Here is a 27,235-nt window from a genome sequence, read left to right on the forward strand (position 1 = left end):
ATTTCATTCTACAAAAATATTGAAATAATAGTAGGGAGAACATCTTTGTAGAGTCACTGTTTGTTAAATGCTAGCTATAGTCACTTCATCTTTCTCTGTACACACATGCATAAACACCCTTGTGTTTGCATCCACCCAGTATTCCTTCCCCCTGCTCACACACTTCCTTTTTGACAGATTACCTGAGAGGTTGCTGATGTCATAACACTTTGCACCTTTAATAATTAAAGTTACATCTCCTATTAACAGGAACTTTCTCCTTCAGGATCACACCACCTGTACATGCCAGAGAACGTAAACAATAATTCAATAACATCATTCAATACACAGTTCATACTGAAAATTTCCCAATTATTTAAAAATGTTTTTATAGCCTTGTTGCTCAAAGTATGCTCAAATGTTGACTAGCAGCATTAGCATCACCTGGAACTTGTTTGACTTGCAGAATATCTGCTGTGCCACAGACCTATAGAACAAATATGGGACTACGGTGAAGCAAGGGAAAGGCCTCTAGGGCAAAATTTAAGGAGATGCTTACTCTTAGGGTCATACAAATGGAAGGGTCAGTGCCTCCTTAAATTTTAAGCTCTAGGCACCTTCTTTGCATCACCCTAGTCCTGGCCTTGTTTCTGAATTAGACTCTTTATTTCAGTGGGGTGTCCAGGGGGTTTGTATACCCAGTAAAACCTTGATTTACACTGCTTTTGCTTTGTTCCTTTTCTTTTTCCCAGTCTAGGATTTAATTATAGTTCATGTGTTGCATTTGGTTCTTTAGATTCCCCTAAACTCACTGTCTCCTATTCTTCATAACACTGAATATTTTGAAAAGTCTAAGTCAACTAGAACACCACATGGGTTATACTGTGTTCCTCCCACTGCTTCACATCAGGAGGTACATAATGCCTGATCACTCCATTATTGGCATTACCAATCTTTACACTTTATTTAAGGTGATTACTGCCAGATTTAATTGTTTTTTTCTTTTATAATTAATACACAAAAATGTGCAGTGATTCTTGGAGACCATGTAAAGGCCTTGCTCCTCAACAACTTTATAACCATTGGTTTTTAACATTTAGTGATGAATCTTGCCTGAATGAGTTTTTACTACTTATCAGTTATCAATGTAGTGATATTCTGACAGTCATAGATTTTATTTTTCTCATTCTGTATAAGATGACACAAGTACCAATGCTCATTCTCATGCTTAAGAAAGAAAATTTGCAAATATTTATAACTTCCATAAAGAAATGTTAATTAAAAATTATTATGAGAGCAACAGTTTATTAACAAAGATAATCTTCAAAATTACAAGCTTTTTAGCTGTTAATGATTACATTCACAAGCTCTAGGGACAATCTTTGAAATCTGTGTCAAGATTTTCTTTTTAGAAATAAGAATTGTAAGGACAATTTCATGATATAGAATAGTATCCGATGGAACATTTTTTTCTTTTTCTGCTTATCTTTAGATTTCTTTCACAATAGTATGCTATCAACATTGAGAGAGAGATTCCTAGCCGGTGTTGCTCAGTGGTTAAGCATCGACCCAGGCACCAAGAAGCCTATTAGTTCGATTCCCTGTCAGGGCACATGCCTGGGTTGTGGTCTTGATCCCCAGTGAGGGGCGTGCAGGAGGCAGCTGATCAATGATCTCTCTTATATTTGATGTTTCTATCTCTCCCTCTCCCTTCCTCTCTGAAATCAATAAAATATACTGAGAGTGAGAGAAAACACCCGAGAAGCTCAAAATTACTAAAAGGAAAAGAAAGAAGCAAGATAAGAATCTTATTAGCATATAGGCTATGGAGCATGTATGCAAACTGGCTCTTGAACTAATTTTTCAAAAAATAAATTTGTTGATTTGGGTTACTTGTTGCTAATTTTCTCTTTATATTAAGCATTTGCAACTATAAAACCCTTGAACCAAGTTACATTGCTGCCTTTCTAAAGCTATTTTCACTGATTCAAAGCAAAAGCAGCCTTCTCCTAAGTTATTTTTTCCCTAGCTGACAAAAACATTTTCACTTTCTTATTGACTTCAGCATTAGCACAATATAACAGTTTGTACTTACTTTGCTATTTTTCTTGATCAAGGGAACTTAAAGAGTAGGCTCAAATACTGCTTACCTTTTTAGAGTGTTTGTTTTACAGGTTCTTGATGGCTGGCCCCTCTATCTTGCCAGCCTTATCTCCCAAATACACATCTCTAACAAATTCATACTCTTGATACGCTGAGTTCCTACCAGCTTCTCACCATTCCCTTTTACAGTGACTTAACTCTGAACATACTCCCTCTTCCTGGAATGACCTTTTTCACTTGTTCATGTCCTATTTATTCTTCAACTCCATTCTCTGGTTTCCTAGTTTGCAATGAAAAAATTAGTTTTTAAATAAATCTCTTCTGTAATAATATTTTATGTTCTAAGTTTGACTATATATTCACTGTTCGAAGCAGTGAATTAACATTAGGACATAAATCTATAAAATGTTGAGCATATAATAAACACTTATTAATATGAGTTGATTTTCCTGTTTCGAATTTTTGCTGCTTAGGTCAGACAGTTAGATTCAGCATTGGAAATTTGTAAGGAAGAACTTGCCTTGCATTTGAATCAATTGGAAGGAAATAAGGAAAAGTTTGAGAAACAGCTAAAGAAGAAATCTGAAGAGGTAAATGAATATTTTCTTTACATATAGAATATTTGTCAAGTGACTTCTTTTTGAGATATTGTTTATTTTCAAAAAACTTTACAGGTACATCTATTTTTTAAAATATTTTTAGCAATAAATACTTTTATTGATTTCAGAGAGGAAGGGAGAGGGAGAGAGAGATAGAAGCATCAATGATGAGAGAAAATCATTGATTTGCTGCCTTCTGCACACCCCACAATGAGGATCAAGCCCGCGACCTGGGCATGTGCCCTGATCAGGAATTGAACCGTGACCTTCTGGTTCATAGGTCAATACTCAACCACTGAACCACACCAGCCAGTCTGGTTGTATCACGTTATTTTTATTTTTTTTAATTTAATAAATCTTTATTGTTCAGATTATTACAATTGTTCCTCTTTTTTCCCCCATAGCTCCCCTCCACCCGGTTCACACCCCATCCTCTGCCCTTACCCGCCTCCCCCCCACTGTCCTCATCCATAGGTGTACGATTTTTGTCCAGTCTTTTCCCGCACCCCACACCCCTTACCCCCGAGAATTGTCAGTCCACTCCCTTTCTATGCCCCTGATTCTGTTATATTCACCAGTTTATTCTGTTCATCAGATTTTTTATTCACTTCAGTTTTAGATTCACTTGTTGATAGATATGTATTTGTTGTTCATAATTTTTATCTTTACCTTTTTCTTCTTCTTCCTCTTCTTAAAGAATACCGTTCAGCATTTCATATAATACTGGTTTGGTGGTGATGAACTCCTTCAGCTTTTTCTTATCTGTGAAGCTCTTTATCTGCCCTTCAATTCTGAATGATAGCTTTGCTGGGTAGAGTAATCTTGGTTGTAGGTTCTTGCTATTCTTCACTTTGAGTATTTCTTGCCACTCCTTTCTGGCCTGCATAGTTTCTGTTGAGAAATCAACTGACAGTCATATGGATGCTCCCTTGTAGGTAACTAACTGTTTTTCTCTTTCTTCTTTTAATATTCTCTCTTTGTCTTTTGCTCTTGGCATTTTACTTATGATGTGTCTTGGTGTGGTCCTCTCTGGATTCCTTTTGTTTGGGGTTCTCTGTGCTTCCTGGACTTGTAAGTCTCTTTCTTTCACCAGGTGGGGAAAGTTTTCGGTCATTATTTCTTCAAATAGGTTTTCAGTATCTTGCTCTCTCTCTTCTTCTGGCACCCCCATAATTCTGATGTTGGTACACTTGAAGTTGTCCCAGAGGCTCCTTACACTATCTTCATATATTTGGATTCTTTTTTTCTTTTTGCTTTTCTGATTGAGTGTTTTTTGCTTCTTTGTATTTCAAATCTTTGACTTGATTCTTGTGATCATCTACTCTGCTGTTAGATCTCTGTATAATATTTTTTATTTCAGTCAGTGTATGCTTAATTTCTAGTTGGTCTTTTTTCATATCCTCAAGGGTCTCACTAAATTTATCAGCCTTTTATAGAAAATTCTTGAAAAACCTTATAACCGTGGTTTTGAACTCTATATCCAGTCATTTGCTTTCCTCTATTTCTTTCATTTGTGATGTGTTTCTTTGTCTCCGCATTTTTGCTGCTTCCATGAGTTGATAGAGTGGCTTTGTGTGCTAGGTGTCCTATAGGGCCCAGTGGCTCAGCCTCCCCAGTTACCTGAGGTGGACACTCTTGGTGCACCCCTTTGTGGGCTGTGTGCACAGTATTGTTATAGTTAAGCCTTGATTGTTGTTGGTATCACTGGGAGGAAGTGACCTCCAGGCCCATTAGCTGTGAGGATCAGTTGTGTCTACACTGGGAGAACTTCTGTGCTGGAGACACCCTTATGGGAGAAGACTTGCAAAAGCCTCTGTGCTCAGCTTGAGTGGGGCGGAGTCTCAGGGTGGATCAGACACCATTGGTTTCCCGTCAGCCCTGCCCTAATAGGCCCCTGTGTCTCAGTGTCCCGTGGTAATCGCTGCAAGCACCTCTGAGAGAAAGCCGCCCTCGAGTTCTGCCTGCTGCCAGACAGTCCAGTTTCTCCCCAAATGAGTCTGGGTCCCCAGAGTCTCACCTGGAACTGGAGTTCAGTGCAGTTGGGAGCTTTTGTCTCCCTCCCGCTTGAGAAAGCCGGTCATGCACTCCGTTGTCCGCCCTCTGTGCGCACGCGACTCTGTACCTCTGCCTTCCGCAGTTCTTCTGAGTCTCAGTGTGCTTTTCTCTTTCCTGACAGTCCAGTTTCACCCCATATGAGTCTGGGTCCCCAGAGTCTCGCCCGAACTGGAGTTCAGTGCAGTCGGGAGCTTTTGTCTCCCTCCCGCTTGAGAAAGCCAGCCGCGCACTCAGTTGCCAGCCCTCTCCGGGCGCGCGTCTCAGTACCTCTGCCTCCTGCAGCTCCTCTGAGTCTCATTGTGCTTTTCTCTTTCCTTCTAGTTGTAGAATTTCCACTCAGCCAGCCTTCCTGTGGTTCTGGATGATGTCCGTTTTGTCTTTTAGTTGTATTTTTGAAATTGTTGTGCGAGACAGCAGTTTAGGTGTTTACCTATGCCGCCATCTTGGTTTCTTCTGATTGTATCACTTTACATCAAAGTGATATGAAGGAGCTCAGCATATCAAGGTCATTTATTTAACCACCTTCTTTTGGGAGCAAGTGAAGAATATTATAAAATATACATTAAATTATTCTGCATTGTTTATTCAAATTTAACAATAATATTTTGGCAGATTTTTTTAGAATTTGGAAAACTAGGACAAAGGGCATTTTCACCCCTCTCAGTATAAGTTCTTTCAGATCACTTCAAAGGTATCTTTTAAAGCAGTTTGCAGGAATGCAATATTCAAGTCTTTAAATATTTGGAGTGAATAGGTATGATTTCTTAGTTTGTATTGTCATTCCTTTATGTGTTTTTTGGACCATGAATATTCAAAAGTGCATTGCTAGGATATAATCTTACAAATAATAGCAATAATAGCAACAATAATGTAATAAATAGCATGTAATGCTTGTGCAGTGCTTTTGTGGCTATAATTTATTTTTACCAAGGGAAAAAGATACATCGATAGGAGTATGACAAAACTCATGGCCTCCTATGTTCTCTTCCTTCTGGGAAGGGTCACATAGACATGCTTCTTTCTGTAGCAGTGAAATATGGTAATGTCTACAGTATTTTTGTCCAGGGAAGCCTGCTTATGACTCAAAGATCAATATTTTTTATGGGACGGCTGATCACTCAGGAACAGAAACAAGTATCAAAATTTCAAAAGGAAAGCATGATTCAATGTCCTAATGTCCTAGCCAGACAAAGCAATTTTATCTCTTAGGGAATGTCAAAATCCACATTCCCAGACACCATCTAAGGGCCAACCCTATAAGCATATCTCCTCATCAGAAAGATGGACCCTGCTTCTCCACATAATAACCTGTAGCCATAAATATAATTGTCCCACATGGCAAGTGTGATAATTCTCTAACAAGGCAGACAGCTTTGACATTTTGTGTTTTTTATTTGAAGCATGTCATTATAATGAGAAATGTATATATTTGTTAGGTATATTGTTTGCAGAAAGAGCTAAAGATAAAAAACCACAGTCTTCAAGAGACCTCTGAGCAAAATGTTATTCTACAACATACTCTTCAGCAACAGCAGCAAATGTTACAACAAGAGACAATAAGAAATGGAGAGCTGGAAGACATTCAAACTAAACTTGAAAAACAGGTATATATTATTGGCCAAAATAATTTTACTTGTATGAAATAGAAATTTTTACAATTGATAATACATTTTTGTTAGTTATATAAATTGGTGTTCAATATCAAAGATTTCATATTATAAGAAATATTCTAATTAACATCGTAAAATGAATAAGTTCTATTCCTGTGTAATGTGATGATGGGCACATTTTGTCATTCCATAAAACTTACTTATAATCTAGGCTTCTTCTTCAATGTCTTCTTTCTTCTTGGATCTGAATATAATTCCTATATGAATCATCAGGCCTTCCAATTTCTTGTTTTTGGATTAGGATTTGTGATAATCCCCAAAGAAATGCCAAAGCAATGCACTAAAAGAAAAATCACAAAGGATACCACTTCTAAAAATAAATTATTATTTCAAAGAAAGTATCCTCAGAAAACTTATACTAGAACCTAATCTTTGCTCTTTCTTTTTTTCTTTTTAAAATATATTTTATTGATTTTTTACAGAGAGGAAGGGAGAGGGATAGAGAGTTAGAAACATCGATGAGAGAGAAACATCGATCAGCTGCCTCCTGCACACCCCTTACTGGGGATGTGCCCGCAACCAAGGTACCTGCCCTTGACCGGAATCGAACCTGGGACCTTTCAGTCCGCAGGCCAACGCTCTATCCACTGAGCCAAACCGGTTTCGGCTAATCTTTGCTCTTTCATTCATTACCAAATTTATCTGAATTATTCAGACAGATACTGTGTTTCACATCTTTTGTTCTTTTTCCCTTTTCAAACTTTAGAGAAACATATAAATGAGAAAATGATGGTTCTGTGTAATCTCACTACACCTCACCTTTATGACTTTATCTATGTATTCTGAATTCATCCTCAGCCTCTTGAATGGAATTAAAGAATTTCCTCTCAATAGATTCAGACATTTCAGGCAGATATTATATATTTTCTTTTCTAGAGACATCACTCCTGTGACTCTCCATCTCTTTTGTTAAAGTGTAGACCTATTGCTTGATATGCCTGATATACAGCTTTATTCTGAAGTATTTCTTCATCTTATCTGTGTTAGATTCCCACTTCCTAGATACCTTGTCATCGATCTGGGTTTTGCAAGATTGATTATAATTCTTGTTCCTTCTGGAGTTGTTTTTATTTCTCTAATGGCCTTATAGTTTTCTTCTGTTTTTCCTTCCTAAGTCTGCCGGTTCTTTTGTGTTTTTCATTTGGTGATTTTATTTCTTCATGATCTTTATTTTAAGAGATTTTTGTGTTCTCTTTCTTTGAGGGTCTAAAGGAGTTTATATATAAAAATTTCTTCAATATTTGGTAAATATTTTCCTAACTTGCATTTCTGTTCCATTATGCATAGATTCTGTGCTATATTCTTTCAGATTATCACTCATCTTTAGATTTTTATCTGCTTATGAGTGTGCTATCTAATTAAGCACAGAGTAGATAGATTTTTCATGCTTCCCTTCCCTTTTTACCTGGGTATTGTTTTAATTTAATTCTTGAAACTTAAGTGGGTATTAATGATTTATATTCTGAATTTAGTTCTTCATTGAGAGGTTTTAGAAGATCAGGGAGGATATTAAAGTCATTGGCCAGAGATTAACTTTGAGATCAGAATCATGTAAATGTTCATTGAAAAAAACATGGAGTAGCTGAGATTTACTAGGAAGAGAATGTAGAATGAGGAGTGAGGAGATTGGCTTGGACAGATTTGTGAGGGATGTAGTACATGGAAGCAAAAGTAAGTATTTCATGATAAGAAATGATAGTTGGTATCATGGACTATTGGAATCAATGCCAAGTAAATTGAGCGTTGCAAAATATCCATTGGAATTAGCATAGTTTCTGTAGAATGGCCAGATTACTATGGGTTGAGGAATGAAGGAAAAGTGAGAATGATACAAGCATAAGAAACTGAGAAGTTGGGCTATGCAGAGGAAGAAAGGGTGGTAGTTGGAGGGAGGTAGAGGTAAGAAGGATGATATTTTACTGTAGAAGGCCTTGTCTTGAACATGTTTAAATTCTGATAAAAAAGAAACCAGAAGAAAGAGAGATTGAAGATAAAGCAGAGAATAGAGATAGTGAATAGTATGAGGACCCCCCTGGCCAGTGTGGCTCAATTAGTTGAGCATCAACTCATGAAACAAGAGATCACTGCTTCGCCGAAACCGGTTTGGCTCAGTGGATAGAGCGTCAGCCTGCGGACTGAAGGGTCCTGGGTTCGATTCCGGTCAAGGGCATGTACCTTGGTTGCGGGCACATCTCCAGTGGGAGGTGCGCAGAAGGCAGCTGATCGATGTTTCTCTCTCATTGATGTTTCTAACTCTCTATCCCTCTCCCTTCCTCTCTGTAAAAAAATCAATAAAATATATTTAAAAAAAAAAAAAAAAAAAAAGAGATCACTGCTTCAATTCCCGGTCAGGGCACATGCCCAGGTTGCAGGTTCAGTCCCCAGTCGGGGATCTTATGGGAAGGGCCCGATCAATGCCCTCTCTCTCTCTCTCTCTCCCCCTCCCTTCCTTCCTCCTTCCCTCCTTCTCCTCCCTCTCCCTCTCTCCCCCTTTTCCTTCCTTCTCTCTTTCTCTCTAAAATCAATAAAAACATTTAAAAAATAGTATGAGGTTCTGAGGAATTGAACCCAGAATACCTACGAAGTAATTTGACTTGTATAGGAGAAAGAATACCTCCTTCACTGTAAGAACAGAAGGAAGAATGAATAGGAGTAAATGCAATTCATGTTGGGAGTAAATGCAGGTTATAATGTTTGAGGGTAGATGGGAATCTTGTAATCCTTCACTGAATGAGCCAATTTGTGAAGAAGGAAAGGAACATGATTTGACAAGAGAAGAAAAAACATTTCAAATGGGGATAATGAGAAGGAGAATATTTACCATTATTTTGTTCAATTTAAAAAATATATATGTTTTTATTGATTTTAGAGAGGGAGGAAGAGAAAGGGATAGAGAGATGAAAATATAGATTGGCTGCCTCTTACATCACCCCCTACTGGGGATTGAGCCTGGATTGTGCCCTGAGTGGGTATTAATTTATACTCTGAATTTAGTTCTTCATAGAGAGGTTTTAGAAGATCAGGGAGGATATTAAAGTCATTGGCTCAAAGTTAATTGAACTTGGGATGTCTTGGTTCATGGGTTGACACTCAACCACTGAGCGACACTGGCCGGGCTTGTTCAATTCTTGTAAGTCTTATTTTAGTATTATGATGTGGCCATTCCTATAAATATGTATAGGAATGAAATAAATTATTAAAATTGTTTTACTTTTATATTTCAAAACATTACAGTAAGTCCTCATTTGACATTGTTGATAAATTCCATGACTTTAAGTGAAATGACAAATAATGAAACCAATTTTAGTGTAGGCTAACTGATATAAATGCGTTAGGTTCCTATGTACCTCATCAGTATTATAATGAAACGACATTGAATGAAATGACATTATTCAAGGACCTGCTGTAATTCCTGGTCTATACTTTGATTTTTATAATACATCTTGAAACTGAATGATAGGCTAGGCTATATATATATATATATATATATATATATATACACACATACATAAATATTTTTCTTCTGAAGAATGTTGAGCTGTGACTGAATTTAAAATACTTACTGAAACCTGCTTTACAAGGTATCAAAACTGGAACAAGAGCTTCAAAAACAAAGGGAAAATTCCACTGAAAAGTTGAGAAAAATGGAGGAGAAATGTGATGCAGCCACACATGAAGCAGATTTGAAAAGACAGAAAGTTATCGAGCTTACTGGTACTGCAAGGTAAAATGAATATGATAGTTTTCATTTATCTTCCTCTTTCAACATCAGTAGTATCTGAGTTTCACTATCAGAAAATGCTCAGGGAAGCTTTTGCTTGAGGCAGTAATTTATTTACTGCCTGTGTTCCTATAGTGTTTTATTTGCACCTCCCTCATAACCCTCCTATTGTAAGTTCCTTAAGACCAAGATAATATCTGGTTTATTTTAATGGGGCTCCTACAACAATTAGCATAATTCCTTATACCTCATAGGCACTTAGCAATTGTTGTAGTGAATTAAATTGTGGAAAATACTAAAATTTTCAGGCAAAGATGTGTACTCATACACAAGAATGGGGTTGAGTTATCTATGGGAGGGAGTAACTTAATAAAAATAAAGCAGTGGTTCTCCACCTTGACTGAACTTTTTTTTTTTTTAATATATTTTATTGATTTTTTTACAGAGAGGAAGGGAGAGGGACAGAGAGTTAGAAACATCAATGAGAGAGAAACATCGATCAGCTGCCTCTTGCACACCCCCCACTGGGGATGTGCCCACAACCAAGGTACATGCCCTTGACCAGAATCAAACCTGGGACCTTTCAGTCCGCAGGCTGACGCTCTATCCACTGAGCCAAACCGGTCAGGGCCTTGACTGAACTTTGATTGAACAGTAAAATCACCTGAGGAGCCTGGCCGGTGTGGCTTAGTGGTTGAGGATCCACCCATGAACCAAGAGGTCACGGTTTGATTCCTGGTCAAACCTGGTTTGTGGGCTCAATCGCCACAGCAGGCATGCAGGAGGAAGCTGATCAGTGATTCTCTCTCATCATTTATGTTTCTATCACTCTCCCTCTCCCTTCTTCTCTGAAACCAATAAAAATATATTTAAAATATAAAATAAATAAAATCACCTGAGTAGCTTTACAAAGTACTGATGCCTAGGTCCCACCTCTAAAGATTCTAATTTAATTTGGCTAGGCTGGGTCTAGGCATCAGTTAGTAAAGAAACGGACCCATGAACTGAAAGCTATACCCAGCTTCCCCAGACCTCTTCTACTTTGTCAACAAGAGTTGACTTAATTGCCCTAACCGGTTTGGCTCAGTGGATAGAGCGTCGGCCTGCGGACTGAAGGGTCCCAGGTTCGATTCCAGTCAAGGGCATGTACCTTGGTTGCGGGCACATCCCCAGTAGGGAGTGTGCAAGAGGCAGCTGAATTGATGTTTCTCTCTAATCGATGTTGCTAACTCTCTATCCCTCTCCTTTCCTCTCTGTAAAAAATCAATAAAATAGCCCAGCTGGGTGTAGCTCAGCAGTTGAGCGTCGACCCAGGGCACATGCCCACAGGCTCCATCCCCAGTGGGGGGCATGCAGGAAGCAGCCAATCAATGATGCTCTCTCATCATTGATGTTTCTATCTCTCTCTCCTTCTCCCTTCCTCTCTGAAATAAATAAAAATATATTAAACATCAATAAAATATATTAAAAAAAAGAGTTGACTTAATTAATGATACACTTATAATTAGCCCACCATTCTACCGATAGGAAGTGAGAGTTAATTATACTCTTGAACTAAAACCACATGTCACCAGGCTTCTTCTCCCCTACCGACAGGAGTAAAGACAGGGCCTTTGTGCCTTGCGTAGCAACTTGCTTCCCCAGATGTCCTCAACTCTCTCAACAGGGTCAAGAGGGTATCCTATTTTTCAAACTAGGACCACAGTTCTTCAGACTGTCTTTCTTCAGGTGTCTGTCCACTAACACAGCCGCACCACCAGTGTGTACCTTAATTCCTCAAAGATTAATCACATTATAACTTTATCCTAGGTTATGCAAAATACCACTAGAAGCTATAGATTTTCAGGTCAACCCTTATCTTCCTTAGTAACCTCTCCATGTATTATCTTCCCTTCTCCCACCTCATTCCACTTTCTGAAAGACTTACATTGTGTCCTCTGGAATTCACAATCCATCCTGTGACACATCTATATCCTCAACTTCTTTTCTTTTCTTGTAATAGAAATCTGATCCTCCCCTGAGGATATTACTTCTTTCCCTGCAGCCCTCTAAAGTAAAAAACTTTCCCCACAGTTCTTTTACCATAGGACCAAGATATGCAATAGTGTACCATAGTCCATGAACTTCATGACATCAGTTCATATCATCTCTCGCTGCTGCTGACACGTACAGGCCACCTGACTTATTGTTGCTCTTTAAAATTCCTCACAAAGATTAATCACTGCTGTCATTATTCTTGGAGATTTCAGTATAGTATATCTAGCTGATCCTCTGACACCTTAGCCTCATTTTAAAAAGTTCTTCTCTTATGATCCTGATCTCTATCATACCTCAGCCACTCACTCACATGATTCATCCTCTATTTTGTCATTAGTATTTCAACATAATCTGAATATTATGTATCTACCCCATATTATCCTCATTTTCTCTCTTTTTTTAAATCCTCACCTGAGGATATCTTTCCATTGATTTTTAGAGAGAGTAGAAAAGAGAGGGAAAGACAGAGAGAAATATTAATGTGTGAGAAATACATCAATTGGTTGCCTCCTGCACGAGCCCGTGGCCAGGGAGGAGCCTGCAACTAAGGTACTTGCCCTTGATTGGAATCGAACCTGGGACCCTTTGTTCCGCAGGCCGACGCTCTATCCACTGAGCCAAACCGACTAGAACTCCTCATTCTCTTTTAATACCCCAAATTCAACAATTCTTTGGTCTTATCAGGAACCCTAATCCATCAGTTCCATCACTGTCTCATTCCCTAATGTTCTCTCTTCTCTCTTTACCCAGCTTAAATTCTTATTAGTCATTAAAATCACTGATTTGCATATAACCACAATTCCCTTACCTCTCTCTTACTTTGTGGTACACAGCCTAAAACCAACTCAGACTAATTCATGTTTGCATCTTTACAAAGGCTTGAGAAAATCTAACCACACTGACCAGTCTTACTTTGAAATTATAATGTTAAACCTTAAGTGTTCCCTTAATGCTATCTGGCAATACTCTTCTATACCTTTGCCTTTTCTTTCAAAATCCATACAACCCCTCCCCAATGTTGCTTTCTGTTTCACTGAGAAAATTGAAGTAATTGTTTCTTTCTTTTCTCACCCCTACAATTTGACTTCTAGACAAAAACTCTTTATGGTTATAGCTATAGGCACATTCATAGGAAAAGTAAGTCCTAAATACTAAGAGGAAGCTTATAAACTAGATAATTAAACTTCGTAAGAAAGAAGCACCCTAGTTCCAAGAAATCTCTTCATGAAGCAGGGTTTTCTCTGTTTCTCTTCTCTCACTAGTACTTCTTTTACTTCTAGAATTGCAACTCATAAAATTGTTTTTCTCTCCCAAAAGATATTAGAGTTAAAATATATATGTTATGTATCTCCTTGAATCTTTTTTAGCAATAAAATATCTTCAGATAAAAAGAGAGGAAACTTATTTATTGAATACTAGAGGCCCTGTGCACAAAATTCGTGCATGGGGAGGGGGACGTGGGGTGTCCCTCAGCCCGGCCTGCACCCTCTCCAATCTGGGACTCCTTAGGGGATGCCCAGCAGTCGGACATCCCTCTCACAATCCGGGACCACTGGCTCCTAACTGCTCACCTGCCTGCCTACCTGATTTCCCCTAACCGCTTCTGCCTGCCAGCCTGATCGCCCTCTAACTGCTCCCCTGCCAGCCTGATTGACGCCTAACTGCTCCCCTGCCGGCCTGATCGCCCCCAACTGCCCTCCCCTGCCGGCCTGATTGCCCACAACTGCCCTCCCCTGCTGCGACTTGCTTCCTCCGCTGGGACCCACCTCCTCCGTGCGAGGCGGCAGAGATGCTGGGACCAGCCTCCTTCGTGCTGTGCAGAGCCGTGGGATCCCCCAGACCTCAATGCGTGGAGCAGCTGCTGGGCCCCGCCTCCACTGTGCACGTGGCCATCTTGTGGTGGCCATCTTTTGGTGACTACCTTTGTGGCAGCCATCTTGTGGGGGCCATCTTGTGACATCACGCACAAGGGCGTGAGGACCACCTAGGCTTTTATTAGTATAGATATTCTGTGCTAGGCAGTGTGCTAGGTCAGTGGTCGGCAAACTCATTAGTCAATAGAGCCAAATATCAACAGTACAACGATTGAAATTTCTTTTGAGAGCCAAATTTTTTAAACTTAAACTTCTTCTAACGCCACTTCTTCAAAATAGACTCACCCAGGCTGTGGTATTTTGTGGAAGAGCCACATTCAAGGGGCCAAAGAGCCACATGTGGCTCGCAAGCCGCGGTTTGCCGACCACTGTGCTAGGTAAACACATTAACTCAGTCTTCAAAACAGCCCTATTGGGTTTTATTATCCCAATATTTATTTATTTATTTTGATTTTTAATTGATTTTTAGAGAGAGAGGAAGGGATAGGGAAAAAGACAGAGAGAAATATCGATGTGAGAATGAAAAATTGATCAGCTGCCTCCTGCATGCCCCCCTTGCAGGGATTGAGCCTTCAATTAGGCATGTGCCCTGACCAGAAATCAAACCTGCAACCTTTCGGTGTACATGATGACATCCAACCAACTGAGCCACACCAGCCAGAGCAATAACTCGGGGTGGGGGGAAGGCATCTGTAATATTTTAACAATAAAGATTGTTTTTTTAAGATCATTTCTAAATAACTTTTGGAAATTATGAATCTAAGTAAAAAAAAAAAAAAGCTGAAACTCAAAGAAGTTAGGGTATGAGATGCATAATTTAGATGTGCTCTAAAACTAAGTGTTTTCTGTTACACCACACTGGAAGGTTCTTTTGGTATTATATGTAAATGTCCTAACCCTACTGTCTTAGTGCTGAGGTTCATGGAGCACTTGTTAGATTTCTCAGACTGCCTCCATAGCCATTTAAAAATCTTTTTACGTTTGAAGAAGCCAGAGAGTCTCAGCTGCTATATTCTAAAAGTTTAGTTTTATTTTTGCATAATCCTTCCTTTGGCCCTGTTTCCAATCTCAGACTTGATTGTCCATAATAACTCTATGCCTGTAATGTGAAATATTTCTGGCAAAACTCTTAGGATTAAAGTCTGTTATAAATTTTGAAAGTTATGGGGAAAATATTGGTATTAGATTATTTATATAACTAGAGGTCTGGTGCATGAAAATTCATGTGCTAGAGGGGGGGGTCCCTCAGTCCGGCCTGCCCCCTCTCACAGTCGGGAGCCCTCAGGGGCGGGAGGCGACCCAGTGATCAGGGGAAGGTGACACCCCCATCACACCTCTGCTGCTGCCACTGCCGGCAGCGCAAGCCTCGGCTGGCCCTGATTACCTGAGCCTTGGGCGGCCCTGGGCAGCTGGGCAGCCGACATCCAAGGCTTGCCTGCCCCTCAGGTGGCGGCTGGGCAGCCTCCAACCAAGGCTTGCCTGCGCCTCTGGCTGGCCCTGGGCAGCTGGGCAACCGCCATCCGAGGCTTGCCTGCGCCTCTGGCTGGCCCTGGGCGGCTGGGGGGCTGAGGGCGGGTCCGGCTGCACCGCGTGCCTGCCACGCCCCCCCGGCAGGACTGAAAGGACTGGGAGACTCTGGCAGGGCTCAGAGGACTGGGTGCCACCATCTTGTGGCTATGGGCGCTGCCATCTTTGTGACAGTGTGATGGTCAATTTGTATATTCCCTCTTTATTAGATAGGATAGTTAAAAATCTTAAGCCTTTAAATACTTATTATATAATATTATAGTAATGCCTCATTTACATAGCATCAGGAGATAATGCATAGTTGCTCATAAATAGAGAAATAAGTGAAATTTATCTTTATCAAACACTGAAACTTTGAAACAAAACAAAATTTTATAGAAATTTTCCAAAATGTGTATTTTCTTGTCGTTTTTACCTTCTCTGGGTGACTAGGGTTATCATTATATTCATTAGTTATATCATGGTAACCTGATGAAACCTTAAGGAGTATAGAGCTCTGTTTATTTTTTATAAAATATCTGTAGAAAGCTGTGCTTTTTGAGTTCTTGAATTTTTAAAAAATAATTTTTCCCTGCCCTCCTGGTATGGCTTAGTTGGTTGGGTGTCGTCCTATGCACAGAAGAGTTGCCTGTTCAATTCCTGGTCAGGGTGCATGCCTAGGTTGCAGGCTTGATCCCCAGTAAGGAGCATGCAGTAGGCAGCCAATCAATGTTGCGCTCTCAAACATCAGTGTTTCTCTGTCCTTCTCCCTTCCTCTCTCTCTAAAAAAATCAATAAAAAATCTTTTAAGCCTTGCCTGGTGTAGCTAAGTGGTTAGAGTGTCATCCAGCAGGGTTGCTAGTTTGATTCCCAGCCAAGGGCACATACCTGGGCTTCAGGTTCAATCCCCAGCCCCAGTTGGGACATGTGCAGGAGGCAACCAACCGATGTTTTTCTCTCTTTCTGTATGTGTGTGTATATATATCTCCCTCTCTCCCTCTCTGCTTCTTTTACTCTCTCCTCGCCCCTTACACCCTCTCCTTCTCTCCCTCCTTCCCTCTTTTCCAATTTCTCTAAAATCAATGGAAAAATATATTCAGGTGAGGAGAAATAAATAATAATAATAACTTTTCCCCAACTTCTTTGCTGACAAGGTGTTACCTCTTACTACTGTATACCAACCTCTTTTGATTATTTTTTAAAAATTATGTTTTATATCCACTCTAACATGAGAAAAGAAATTAGTCAAGCTTTAGCTAGGATTTTAGACATGTAAAAGGGTCATCAGCACTTGTCTAATCTAATAGTTCTTAATTTTGTTGGGCCATGGACATATTTGAGGATATGGATATTTTCTATATAAAGACATAGCATGTGCCTACATAATTGTGCAAATTGTTTTAGGAGTTTTTTAGTTTTCCTCAGGTTCATTTATGGACATTGAAAAAACCTCTTGAACAAATACAGTTTCATCTAAGTTGCATTTAGAAAACAAATGCTCTAACTTGCAAACTCAGTTTATGAAATGTCAAAGACCAAAAGAACTACAACAAAAAAATGCTGATGTAAAGGAACATCAACTCTGCCCACTATTGTGAATGACATTATTTAATTAGTAAATATCACTTTGGAATTAACAGCAAATAGACTTAAAACTTCCTCTCACCATGTTCATTAGCTGATAGGTAGCCAAACTTTGAACTTCTGTAGTGAAATTAAGTCCAGGACTACCTGAAAGTTAGTAAACTTTCACAATTGATAACTATTTGTATTATCCTAGACCAGTGATTTTTAACCAGTGTGCCACAATAATTTTTAAAACATGCAATACCTGACTATTTAGTCAGGAGCACTGACCTCTTTTCCCCTAGATTGTCAAATAAAAAAATAACAACAGCCAACACAACAATAGCTGCCCATGTGAGTTAATAAAAATTATACCTATTTTTTTGTCAGATTGGCAAAACATATTGTTGCTGTGCCGTAGATTTTAGTAATTAGTTTATGTGTGCCAGCAGATTTAAAAAAAGGTTGAAAATTGCTGTCCTAGACAATTAATTCACTTAATCTTTCATTTTCAGTCATCTGTAAAGCAAGGAAGTTGCACTAGCTTAAGAATTTTTAGTCCCTTTCAAAGTTAAAAAGATAACATTATTAAGAAATGTCTAAGTAAAAATGACTAACTTGTTTCTCCTGTGAGTAGTATAGTCTTACGGTGAATATTTTGATGGTTGGCTTCTTTATTTTCTGTGTTGCAAATAATAGAAATTACAGATGAATGAAGCACCTCTCTATGGATATTCTCAATCCATATAAAGCTTTATAAAAATTAACTGTAGTTAGATTGAAAAGAATGCTAGCCTTGCTAAATATTACTAGGTGGTACAGTTGTATTTAGTTGGAGCATTTTAAACAATATCATAGGTGATTTAAGATTCTGACTAGACATTTTGTTGATATTTGCCCTTATATAACTTGCAGTTCTTGTTTAGTCAGAGACAAGTCAGTTGGATTTTAAGTTTCCAAATTATCATTTGTTTTATTTTTTGTTTTTAATTAGGCAAGTAAAACTTGAGATGGATCAGTACAAAGAAGAGCTGTCTGCAATGGAAAAAGAAATAATGCACCTAAAACGAGATGGAGAAAATAAAGCAATGCATCTCTCTCAGTTAGACATGATCTTAGAACAGACAAGGATAGAACTAGATAAGAAAACAAATGCTGGTAAGCAACAAGTTAGCTGAGCTTAGCTGCCTGCATATTTATATTTAAAGAAGTGGACTTTATTAAGAATTTGGGATGATAGGGTTGAAAGGGATAATGTATAGTCAATATCTTGCCTCTGATAGATGAATAAAATTGAATATTCTTAATTATAATTATTTACTAAGTTCTTAAAAATAAATGGTTTATATGTAGTTCTAAAAATATTCTCTTGTCTTAACAGTGAAGGAGTTAGAAAAGTTACAGCATCACACTGAAACTGAACTAACAGAAGCCTTGCAGAAACGGGAAGTACTAGAGACTGAACTGCAAAATGCTCATGGAGAATTAAAAAGTACTTTAAGACAACTCCAGGAATTGAGAGATGTGCTACAGAAGGCTCAATTATCATTAGAGGAAAAATACACCACTATAAAGGATCTCACAGCTGAACTTAGGTGAGTTAAATACTAAGAAATGATATCACAATTACAAGTATTTCACTTTATTATTCTGAATCCTTGGGTCATACAATAACCCAATTATTGCTGAATTCTAGATGTCTAAATTTCTCAACTGGTTTACTGTGGCTCTTCCTGCTTAGCCTGTCCCATTCTCTATGTAATAAATTCAGTAGTTGCTATTCGCTAATAATTTATTCTTGATCTGTGGACCATTTTACGTTGGCCCACTTCTGTACTCTATAGTGGTAGAAAATGATTGGACCATCATATAGCAGTGGTTAAGAGCAAAGTAATATTAACAATAACAATATTGTTCTTTGTATAAAGCCCTTATTTTGTGCCAGTGCTATGCCAGGGACTTTATACGTGATCTTACTAATTTCTTTACAACATACATAACCTTTTCACACTTGAGAAAACTGAAGCCTGAGAAAATTAAGTAAAATCCCCAAAGTCAGAGAGTTCAGAGAAGGAAATTAAACACAAGTCTGTCCAACTCTAAATAGATTCTTAGATTAGCAGCTAAATTTACCACATCTATGGTAAGTGGGATTGGAGAGCCAGACCAGAGCCAGAGTGTGGGAAATAGATTCTGAAAAGGAAAACAGAATTATATCCCAGAATGTGAAATATGGAATGAAAGAACAGGATAGAGAGCAGCAAGAGGACCCAGAAACTTAAATGTAACTCATTATTTATTATAGGGCTCCTGTCTCTTTTCTATCCACAAACTACTTTTTAGTAAACTTCATGTACTTTTAAATAGTATGTGTCAGATTTTCAAATCCATATCTCCAGAAATAATTTATTATCCAAACTCCAGACTCAAATATCTAAGACTTACTTGTTTTTTCCACTTAGATATTTTTAAGAGGCTTCTTAAGCTTGGCCAAAACAGCACTCTTTTTTTCTCCTGCCCTTCCTCTCAGTATCATATAATAGCTCATACCAGAAATATATGATTATTTTATATCTTTCTCTCCCTTTTTTCATTTAATCTATTAGCTAGTCATCTCAACTCTGTTTCTAAAATATATTCTGAAATCTATTGATTTCTTGACTTTTTTAATCACTGCCTTAGCACAAGCCATCATCATCTCTCACCTGGTCTATTGCCATGACTTCCCACCTGGTTTCCCAGTTTAAATTCTTGACCCTCCCACAATTCCTTCTCCACAGAATGGATTTAAGTTATGATTTAAAATATCCATCAGAATATATTACTCCCCTACTTAAACCTTCTAATGGCTTCCCAAAAGCTTCAGAAAAAAACCCAGGCTACTTGGGAAATGTAAATCAAAACCACAATGAGATACCACTTCATACTGTAATGTGTGGCCATAATAAAAACAAACAAACAAAAACGAAAACAGAAAATAGCAAGTATTAACAAGTGGGTGGAGAAATTGGAACCCTCATACATTGTTGGTGGGAAACTAAAATGGTATAGCTGCTGCACAAAATAGTTTGGCATACTCTCAATAAGTTAAACATAGAATTATTATATAACTCAGTAATTTCACTCCTAGGTATGTCCCTAAAATAATTGCAAACAGGTGTTCAAACAAAAATTGTGCTCAAACAAATGTTCAAATTGTGTTCAAACAAATGTTCATAGCATCTCTTCACTATAGCCGCTAAGTGGAAACAACCCAAATGCCCATCAGTAGTTGAATGGATAAACAAAATGTGGTGTATCCATACAAGGAATATTATTTATACATATATATATATGTATGTGTGTGTGTGTGTGTATATATATATATATATATATATATATATATACACACACACATACATATATATATGTTTTTTTAATTTTAATTTTTTTTTAATCCTCACCCAAGGATATTTTTCCATTGATTTTTAGAGAGAGTGGAAGAGAGAGGGAAAGACAGAAATATCGGTATGAGAGAAATACATCAATTGGTTGCCTCCTGCACAGGCCAAAGGGCCAGGGCCAGGGAGGAGCCTGCAACCAAGGTACATGCCCTTGAATGGAATTGAACCCAAGACCCTTTGATCCACAGGCCGATGCTCTATCCACTGAGCCAAACCAGCTAGGCAGGAATATTATTCAACCATGAAAATAAAGTACTGATACATGCTATAACATGATGAATCTTGAATACATTATGCTGAATGAAAGAAACCAGTACATAGTGCATAATTCCATTTATATGAAATATCCAGAATTAACAAATCTATAGAGATAGAAGGCAGATTAGTGGTTGCCAAGAACTAGGGGGAAGGGGAATAGAAAATAACTGCAAAAAAACCCCTGCAAATGGGTATGGAATTTTCATTTGAAGTGATGAAAAAGTATTGGAAATAATGGCGATAGTAACACAACATTGTGAAGGTACTTAATGTAACTGAATTATATACTTTGAAGTGATTGAAATGGTAAATCTTATATGTATTTTAACTACAATTTAAAAAAAATCCAAGGTCCTTATTCTGGAATATAAAACCCTACATGACAAGATTCTGGTCTACTTCTCTGGCCTCATTTCACACTATTCTTATTCCTGGCCTTTTTATTTTACTTAAAACTTACCAAGTTTTTTCCCATCTTCCAACTTTGCCATAGCTGTTTCTTTGGCTTGAAACAACAGTTCTGTGGCCAGCTTCTTGCCCTTTACATTACCTCAGAGAAAGCATGTCAAACTCAGAGGCTAACATGGGCCAAATAAACAAGGTTTAAGTTTATGTGGGCCGCAAAAAAACAAAAGCTTCAATTTTCATAGAAACGTGGGGTTATTTCTATAGAGACATGCTAAATACAAAGGGCTGAAATAAATGAGTAATCGTTAACATAAAATCATAGAACATTTTAATAAAAATTAATACTTTTTCTCGAACATTTACTTACCAGACACTGAATAACCACACAAATTAATAAGCGTAATGCAAATAAACCTATTTTTCTTGTTCTCTGAAAGTGAAATATTTCCTGTTGTGCACACCAAACAAGTCAGTACAAGACTAAGGACGTGGCAATTGGCTGCTAAAATATTTGCTGCTAGTATTAGTGGAGAGAAATGGTATGCCTGCAAGTAAGATGTGTAAGGGAAATGAATGCAACACAATTATAGTAATTAGTCATTAGTGAAAGTTGTAGTTCATTATGAATTATTATGTATACCAGGATATTGTAAAAATTAAGTTACCAAATTTTTATTAAAATGTTTCTTACATACCGTTATATTGGCTGGGCTGTAAAAATATTCGTTGTGGGCCACATGCAGCCCATGGGCTGCAGGTTTGACATACTTACCTCAGAGAACCCTTCCCTGACCACCTGCTCTAAAATAGCCACCCAGTCACTATTTCATCACTGTTTAATGCTCTAACATAGCACTTGGTATTGTTATATTTTTCTTGTTGAGTTGTTTGGTATTTATAGTTCATCTTCTCTCCTGGACCTACTAAATATAAGCTCCATGTGATGAAGAACATCAATCTTGTTGACTATTAAGTCTACAGTACATAGAATCCTGACATATAGGAAGCATCCAACAAATATTTTCTAAATAGTTAAGTGAGTGAATGGATAAAAGAAGTAATAATGAAATCTAAAATTCTATCTAATAGCTGAATTTTGGAAGCTCAATTATTTGCATGGACAGCAGTTAGAGTTATCTTTAGAATTCATTTCCTATTACTTTTATTTTCTTTTATTAAATTTTATTGGGGTGACATTTGTCAACATGAACATATAGGTTTCATGTTACTTTTCGAATATTAGTTTAGCCTTGTATTTTACAACTTTTGACACTTAGGAGAATAATAAACAGCTCACTAAAGAAGTTCAGAACCTGTTTTTTAAAATGTGTACCTTTATTCAATATTGTTTCATATTTAAAACTGGGAAACATTTGAAGATTTTCAAAATCAATACAACATTTTCAGACTTTGTCATGTTATAACTTAAGAGTTCAAATTAAAATTCTCTGATCATAGGCATCAGACTGGTAGAAGTATTAAAATATATAAGTTGGGGTTTTAGGATGATAACTTATAAAATATATATTTATAAAATATATATTGCATAAAATACATTTATATTTATAAAAATTATTTCTATAGTTGACTTCATTACATCACTATATGTAAGGCATCATTTTGAGTAAAATTCCCATGAGAAACACAATGGTCATTTCTTGACCTGTGGATATCAAGAATGCCAACCATGAGATAAATGCCTCATTCAATTGTAATAAACTCACAGCTGTTAAATAGAAAAGACTTCCAAACATTCCCTTGATCTATAGATGAAAAAATATGGATATAGTTTTTAAATTCTTATACTGATTCAATCTTATTTCCTGGGAGTGCTTTAACATTTAGCTTAAACTGTTTACAATAGTAGAGTTTAAATTAACTTTTGTCTTTTTAACACTATATTAAACTAATTATGTTGATATCAATCATTTTTCTTACACATTATTACTTTAGTTTGAGCCCTTTCAATATAAAAAAAGGATATATACAATTACTTTTTACTACAGGAAAGGTGACCCAGTTGACTTAATTTTTAAACACTATAATATTTCCACTATTTGCTTTGATCTTTTTCCTTTGTTAAATTACAGAGACTGCAAGATGGAGATTGAAGACAAAAAGCAGGAGCTCCTTGAAATGGATCAGGCACTTAAGGAGAGAAATTGGGAGCTAAAGCAAAGAGCAGCTCAAGTTGGTTTTCTTAATTATATTTTAATGAAATTTCCTGTTAAAATACAATCACACTATGTTTCAGAGGTCACACTTTTTGATAAATGGACATTTTTATAACATACTTGTTTTTTGTGCACATAAATATTTTTGAAAAATTAGAAATATATCATTTTTCTTTATCTTGCTATTTTTACAGCAAAAGGATTTTTGAGAATGAAGTTTAGCTTAGTATTCTGAACATTTTGATCTCTTATATTACTGTATATTGGAAAAAATGGGATTAAAGGAGTTATTTGCTATTGTTTGTTGGAGGAGCAAAAATATTCAGAAGGTATTACTTACCAGCATCTTTTTCGAAGACTTTAGGGTAGTTTTAGGTTCACAGCAAGATTGAGCAAGAACATACACAGATTTCTCATATACGCCCACATGTGCACAACCTTCCCCATTATCAAACTTCCCCACCAGAGGTAGTACATTTGTTACAGTTGTGAACCTACATTGATACATCAGTTTACATTCTAGTTTACTCTTGGAGTTGCACATTCTCTGGGAGGAATTATAGTATTTTCACTACACTGAAAATCCTCTATGATTCACCTGTTCATCCCTCCCTTTTCTTCCCCCATTCCTGGCAACCACTGATCTTTTTATTGTCTCAGTAGTTTTGCTTTTTTCAGAATGTCATATACATAAATTGAAACAGAGTATATAGCCTTTTCAGATTGGTTTCCTTCAGCTAGTAATAAACATTTAAGATTCCTCCATGTCTTTTCATACCTTGATGGTTTATTTCTTTTTTAACACTGATTCCATATTCTGGATATACTGCAGCTTATTTATTCATTCGCCTATTGAAGGCCATCTTGCCTGTTTCCAAGTTCTGGCAATCTATACTAATAATAGAGGAATATGCAAATTGTCTGGGACACCGTCACATTAACAACTGAACAGCAGGCTGCATGGGGCAACAAGGCCGGCAGGGGGGTTAGTGAGGGACGACCAAACAACTGACCAGCAGGCTGCGTGGGGCGACCAGGCCAGCAGGGGGGGCAGTTGGGGTGACTAGGCCAGTGGGGGGACAGTTGGGGGCGACCAGGCTGGCAGGGGGTCAGTAAGGAGTGACAAGCCTACATGGGGGGCAGTTGGGGGCGACCAGGCCGGCAAGGGGGGGCATTAAGGAGTGACCAGGCCAGCAGGGGGGGCAGTAAGGGGTGATAGGCCGGCAGTTGGGGGCAACCAGGGTGGCAGAGGGGGACAGTTAGGGGCAACTAGGCCGGCAGGGGCAGCAGTAAGGGGTGACCAGGCTGGGGGGGGGCAGTTAGGGACAACCAGGGTGGCAGAGGGGGACAGTTGGGGGTGACCAGGCCGGGGGGGGGAAGCAGTAAGGGGCGACCAGGCTGGCGGGGGGGGGGGCAGTTGGGGGCGACCAGGCCAGCAGGGGGGGCAGTTAGGGGCAATCAGGCCGGCAGGCAGAGGCAGTTAGGCGTGATCAGGCTGGCAGGGGAGGTAGTTGGGGGTGATCAGGCAGGCAGGCAGGCAGATGAGCAGTTAGGAGCCAGCAGTCCTGGGATCGGGCCTAAACCGGCAGTTGGACATCCCCCAAGTGGTCCCGGATTGGAGAGGGTGCAAGCTGGGCTGAGGGGACCCCCCCGCCAAGCATGAATTTCATGCACCGGGCTTCTAGTTATAAATAAAGCTGCTATAAACATTGGTGTGTAGCTTTTTTGTGTTGACATGTTTTCAGTTCCTTTGGGTAAATACCAAGGAGCATGATTGCTGGATCATATTGTAAGAGTATGTTTAATAAGACACTTCCAAACTGCCTTCCAAAGTGGCTGTAACATTTTGCATACTCACCAGTAACAAATATGAGTTCCTATTGCTACCCATGCTGATTAGCATTAGTGTTAGTGTTTGAGACTTTTACCATCCTTATAGGTATATAGTGTTGTTTCCTTGTTGTTTTAATTTGTATTTTCCCTAATGACATGATATGGAGCATCATTTCCTATGCTTACTTTCCACCAGTTTATCTTCTTTGGTAAGGTGTCTTATTTTTTAATTGAATTGTTTGTCTATATTTTTAAAATTATTAGACAGAGAGGAAGGGAAAGGGAGAGAGAGAAAAACATCGTTGTGAGAGCCAAACATCCATTGGCTGCCTCCTGCACACCCCCTTCCTGGGGTTGAGCCCACAACCTGGGCATGTGCCCTGACTGGGAATCAAACTGGGAACCTTTCAGTGCATTGGGCAAAGCCCAACTAACTGAGCCATATTGACTAAGGCAGGTTGTTTGTTTCTTTACTGTTGAGTGTTAAAAGTTCTTTGTACTAGTATATCTTGGATACCAGTCTTTATCAAATTTGTCTTTTGCAAATATTTTCTCTCAGTGTGTAGCTTTTCTCATTCTTTTGACATTAACTTTCACAGAATAGAAGTTTTTCATTTTAATAAAGTCTGGATCATCAATAATTTCTTTTATGGATTGTGCTTTGGTGTTTTATCTAAAAAGTTATAGCTGTACCCAAGGTCATCTAGGTTTTCTTCTATATTATCTTTTTTTCTTTTTCTTTTTTTTAGTTTAGTTTTTTTTTTAATCTTTATTGTTCAGATTATTACAGATGTTCCTCTTTTTTCCCCTCATAGCTCCCCTCCACCCAGTTCCCACCCCCCTAGGGTCTCCTCCCCCCCACTGTCCTCATTCACAGGTGTAAGATCTTTGTCCAATCTCTTCCTGCACCCCCTACACACCCTTCCCCCCGAAGAATTGTCAGTCCACTCCCTTTCCATGCCCCTGATTCTGTTACATTCACCAGTTTATTCTGTTCATCAGATTTTTTATTCACTTGATTTTTAGATTCACTTGTTGATAGATATGTATTTGTTGTCACTTCATTGTTCATAAATTTTTATCTTTACCTTTTTCTTCTTCTTCCTCTTCTTAAAGAATACCCTTCAGTAATTCATATAATACTGGTTTGGTGGTGATGAACTCCTTTAGCTTTTTCTTATCTCTGAAGCTCTGTGTCTGACTTTCAACTCTAAATGATAGCTTTGCTGGGTAGAGTAATCTTGGTTGTAGGTTCTTGCTATTCATCACTTTGAATATTTCTTGCCACTCCCTTCTGGCCTGCAAAGTTTCTGTTAAGAAATCACCTGACAGTCATATGGTACTCCCTTGTAGGTAACTAACTGCTTTTCTTTTGCTGCTTTTAAGATTCGCTTATTGGCTGTGGGCGCCGCCATCTTTGCGTCAGTGTGAGGGTCAATTAGCATATTCCCTCTTTATTAGATAAGATTAGGGTAATGCTGGCCTCACAGAATGAATTAGGAAGTTTTTCCTCTTCTATCTTTTGAATGAGATTGTAGAGGATTATTATAATTTATTTCTTCCTTAAATGTATGATAGAATTCACCAATGAACCCATATGGGCTTGGTACTTTGTTTTGGAAAGTTATTATTAGTAATTATTGATTCAATATCTTTAATAGCTATAGACTTATTTAGATTGTCTATTTCTTTTTGTGTGAGTTTTGGCAGATTGCATCTTTCAAGTACTTCATTATTTTCATCTAGTTTAATTAAATTCATGACCAGAGGGTTGTTCATAGTATTCCTTTATTCTTTTTATGTCCATGAGATTTAGAATAATGTCCCCATTTTTATTTCTTTTTAAATATATTTTTATTGATTTCAGAGAGGAAGGGAGAGGGAGAGAGAGATAGAAACATCAAGGATGAAATAGAATCATCGATCAGCTGCCTCCTGCACACCCCACACTGAGTATCAAGCCTGCAACTCAGGCATATGCCCTAACCAGGAATTGAACTGTGGCCTCC

The 27,235-nt window shown here is 38.1% G+C and overlaps 1 protein-coding gene across 12 annotated transcripts in view; it reads left to right on the forward strand.

The window, feature by feature from the left end:
- The window catches only part of CCDC18 (coiled-coil domain containing 18), a 125,278-nt gene that overhangs the window by 59,102 nt on the left and 38,941 nt on the right, over positions 1-27,235 (forward strand). For 10 of the 12 annotated variants that reach the window (XM_080658144.1, XM_080658133.1, XM_080658142.1 and 7 more), the window contains 6 exons: positions 2,556-2,672; positions 6,173-6,340; positions 9,988-10,130; positions 18,105-18,268; positions 18,492-18,705; positions 23,310-23,409. In XM_080658144.1, coding sequence (XP_080514270.1) covers positions 2,556-2,672; positions 6,173-6,340; positions 9,988-10,130; positions 18,105-18,268; positions 18,492-18,705; positions 23,310-23,409 — 906 coding nt within the window. The remainder of the gene's footprint in view (positions 1-2,555; positions 2,673-6,172; positions 6,341-9,987; positions 10,131-18,104; positions 18,269-18,491; positions 18,706-23,309; positions 23,410-27,235) is intronic. The other 2 variants (XM_080658140.1, XM_080658143.1) reach the window with 1 other exon arrangement.

This window comes from Plecotus auritus (assembly GCF_963455305.1).
Source record: "Plecotus auritus genome assembly, chromosome: 2".
Classification (NCBI taxonomy): domain Eukaryota; kingdom Metazoa; phylum Chordata; class Mammalia; order Chiroptera; family Vespertilionidae; genus Plecotus; species Plecotus auritus.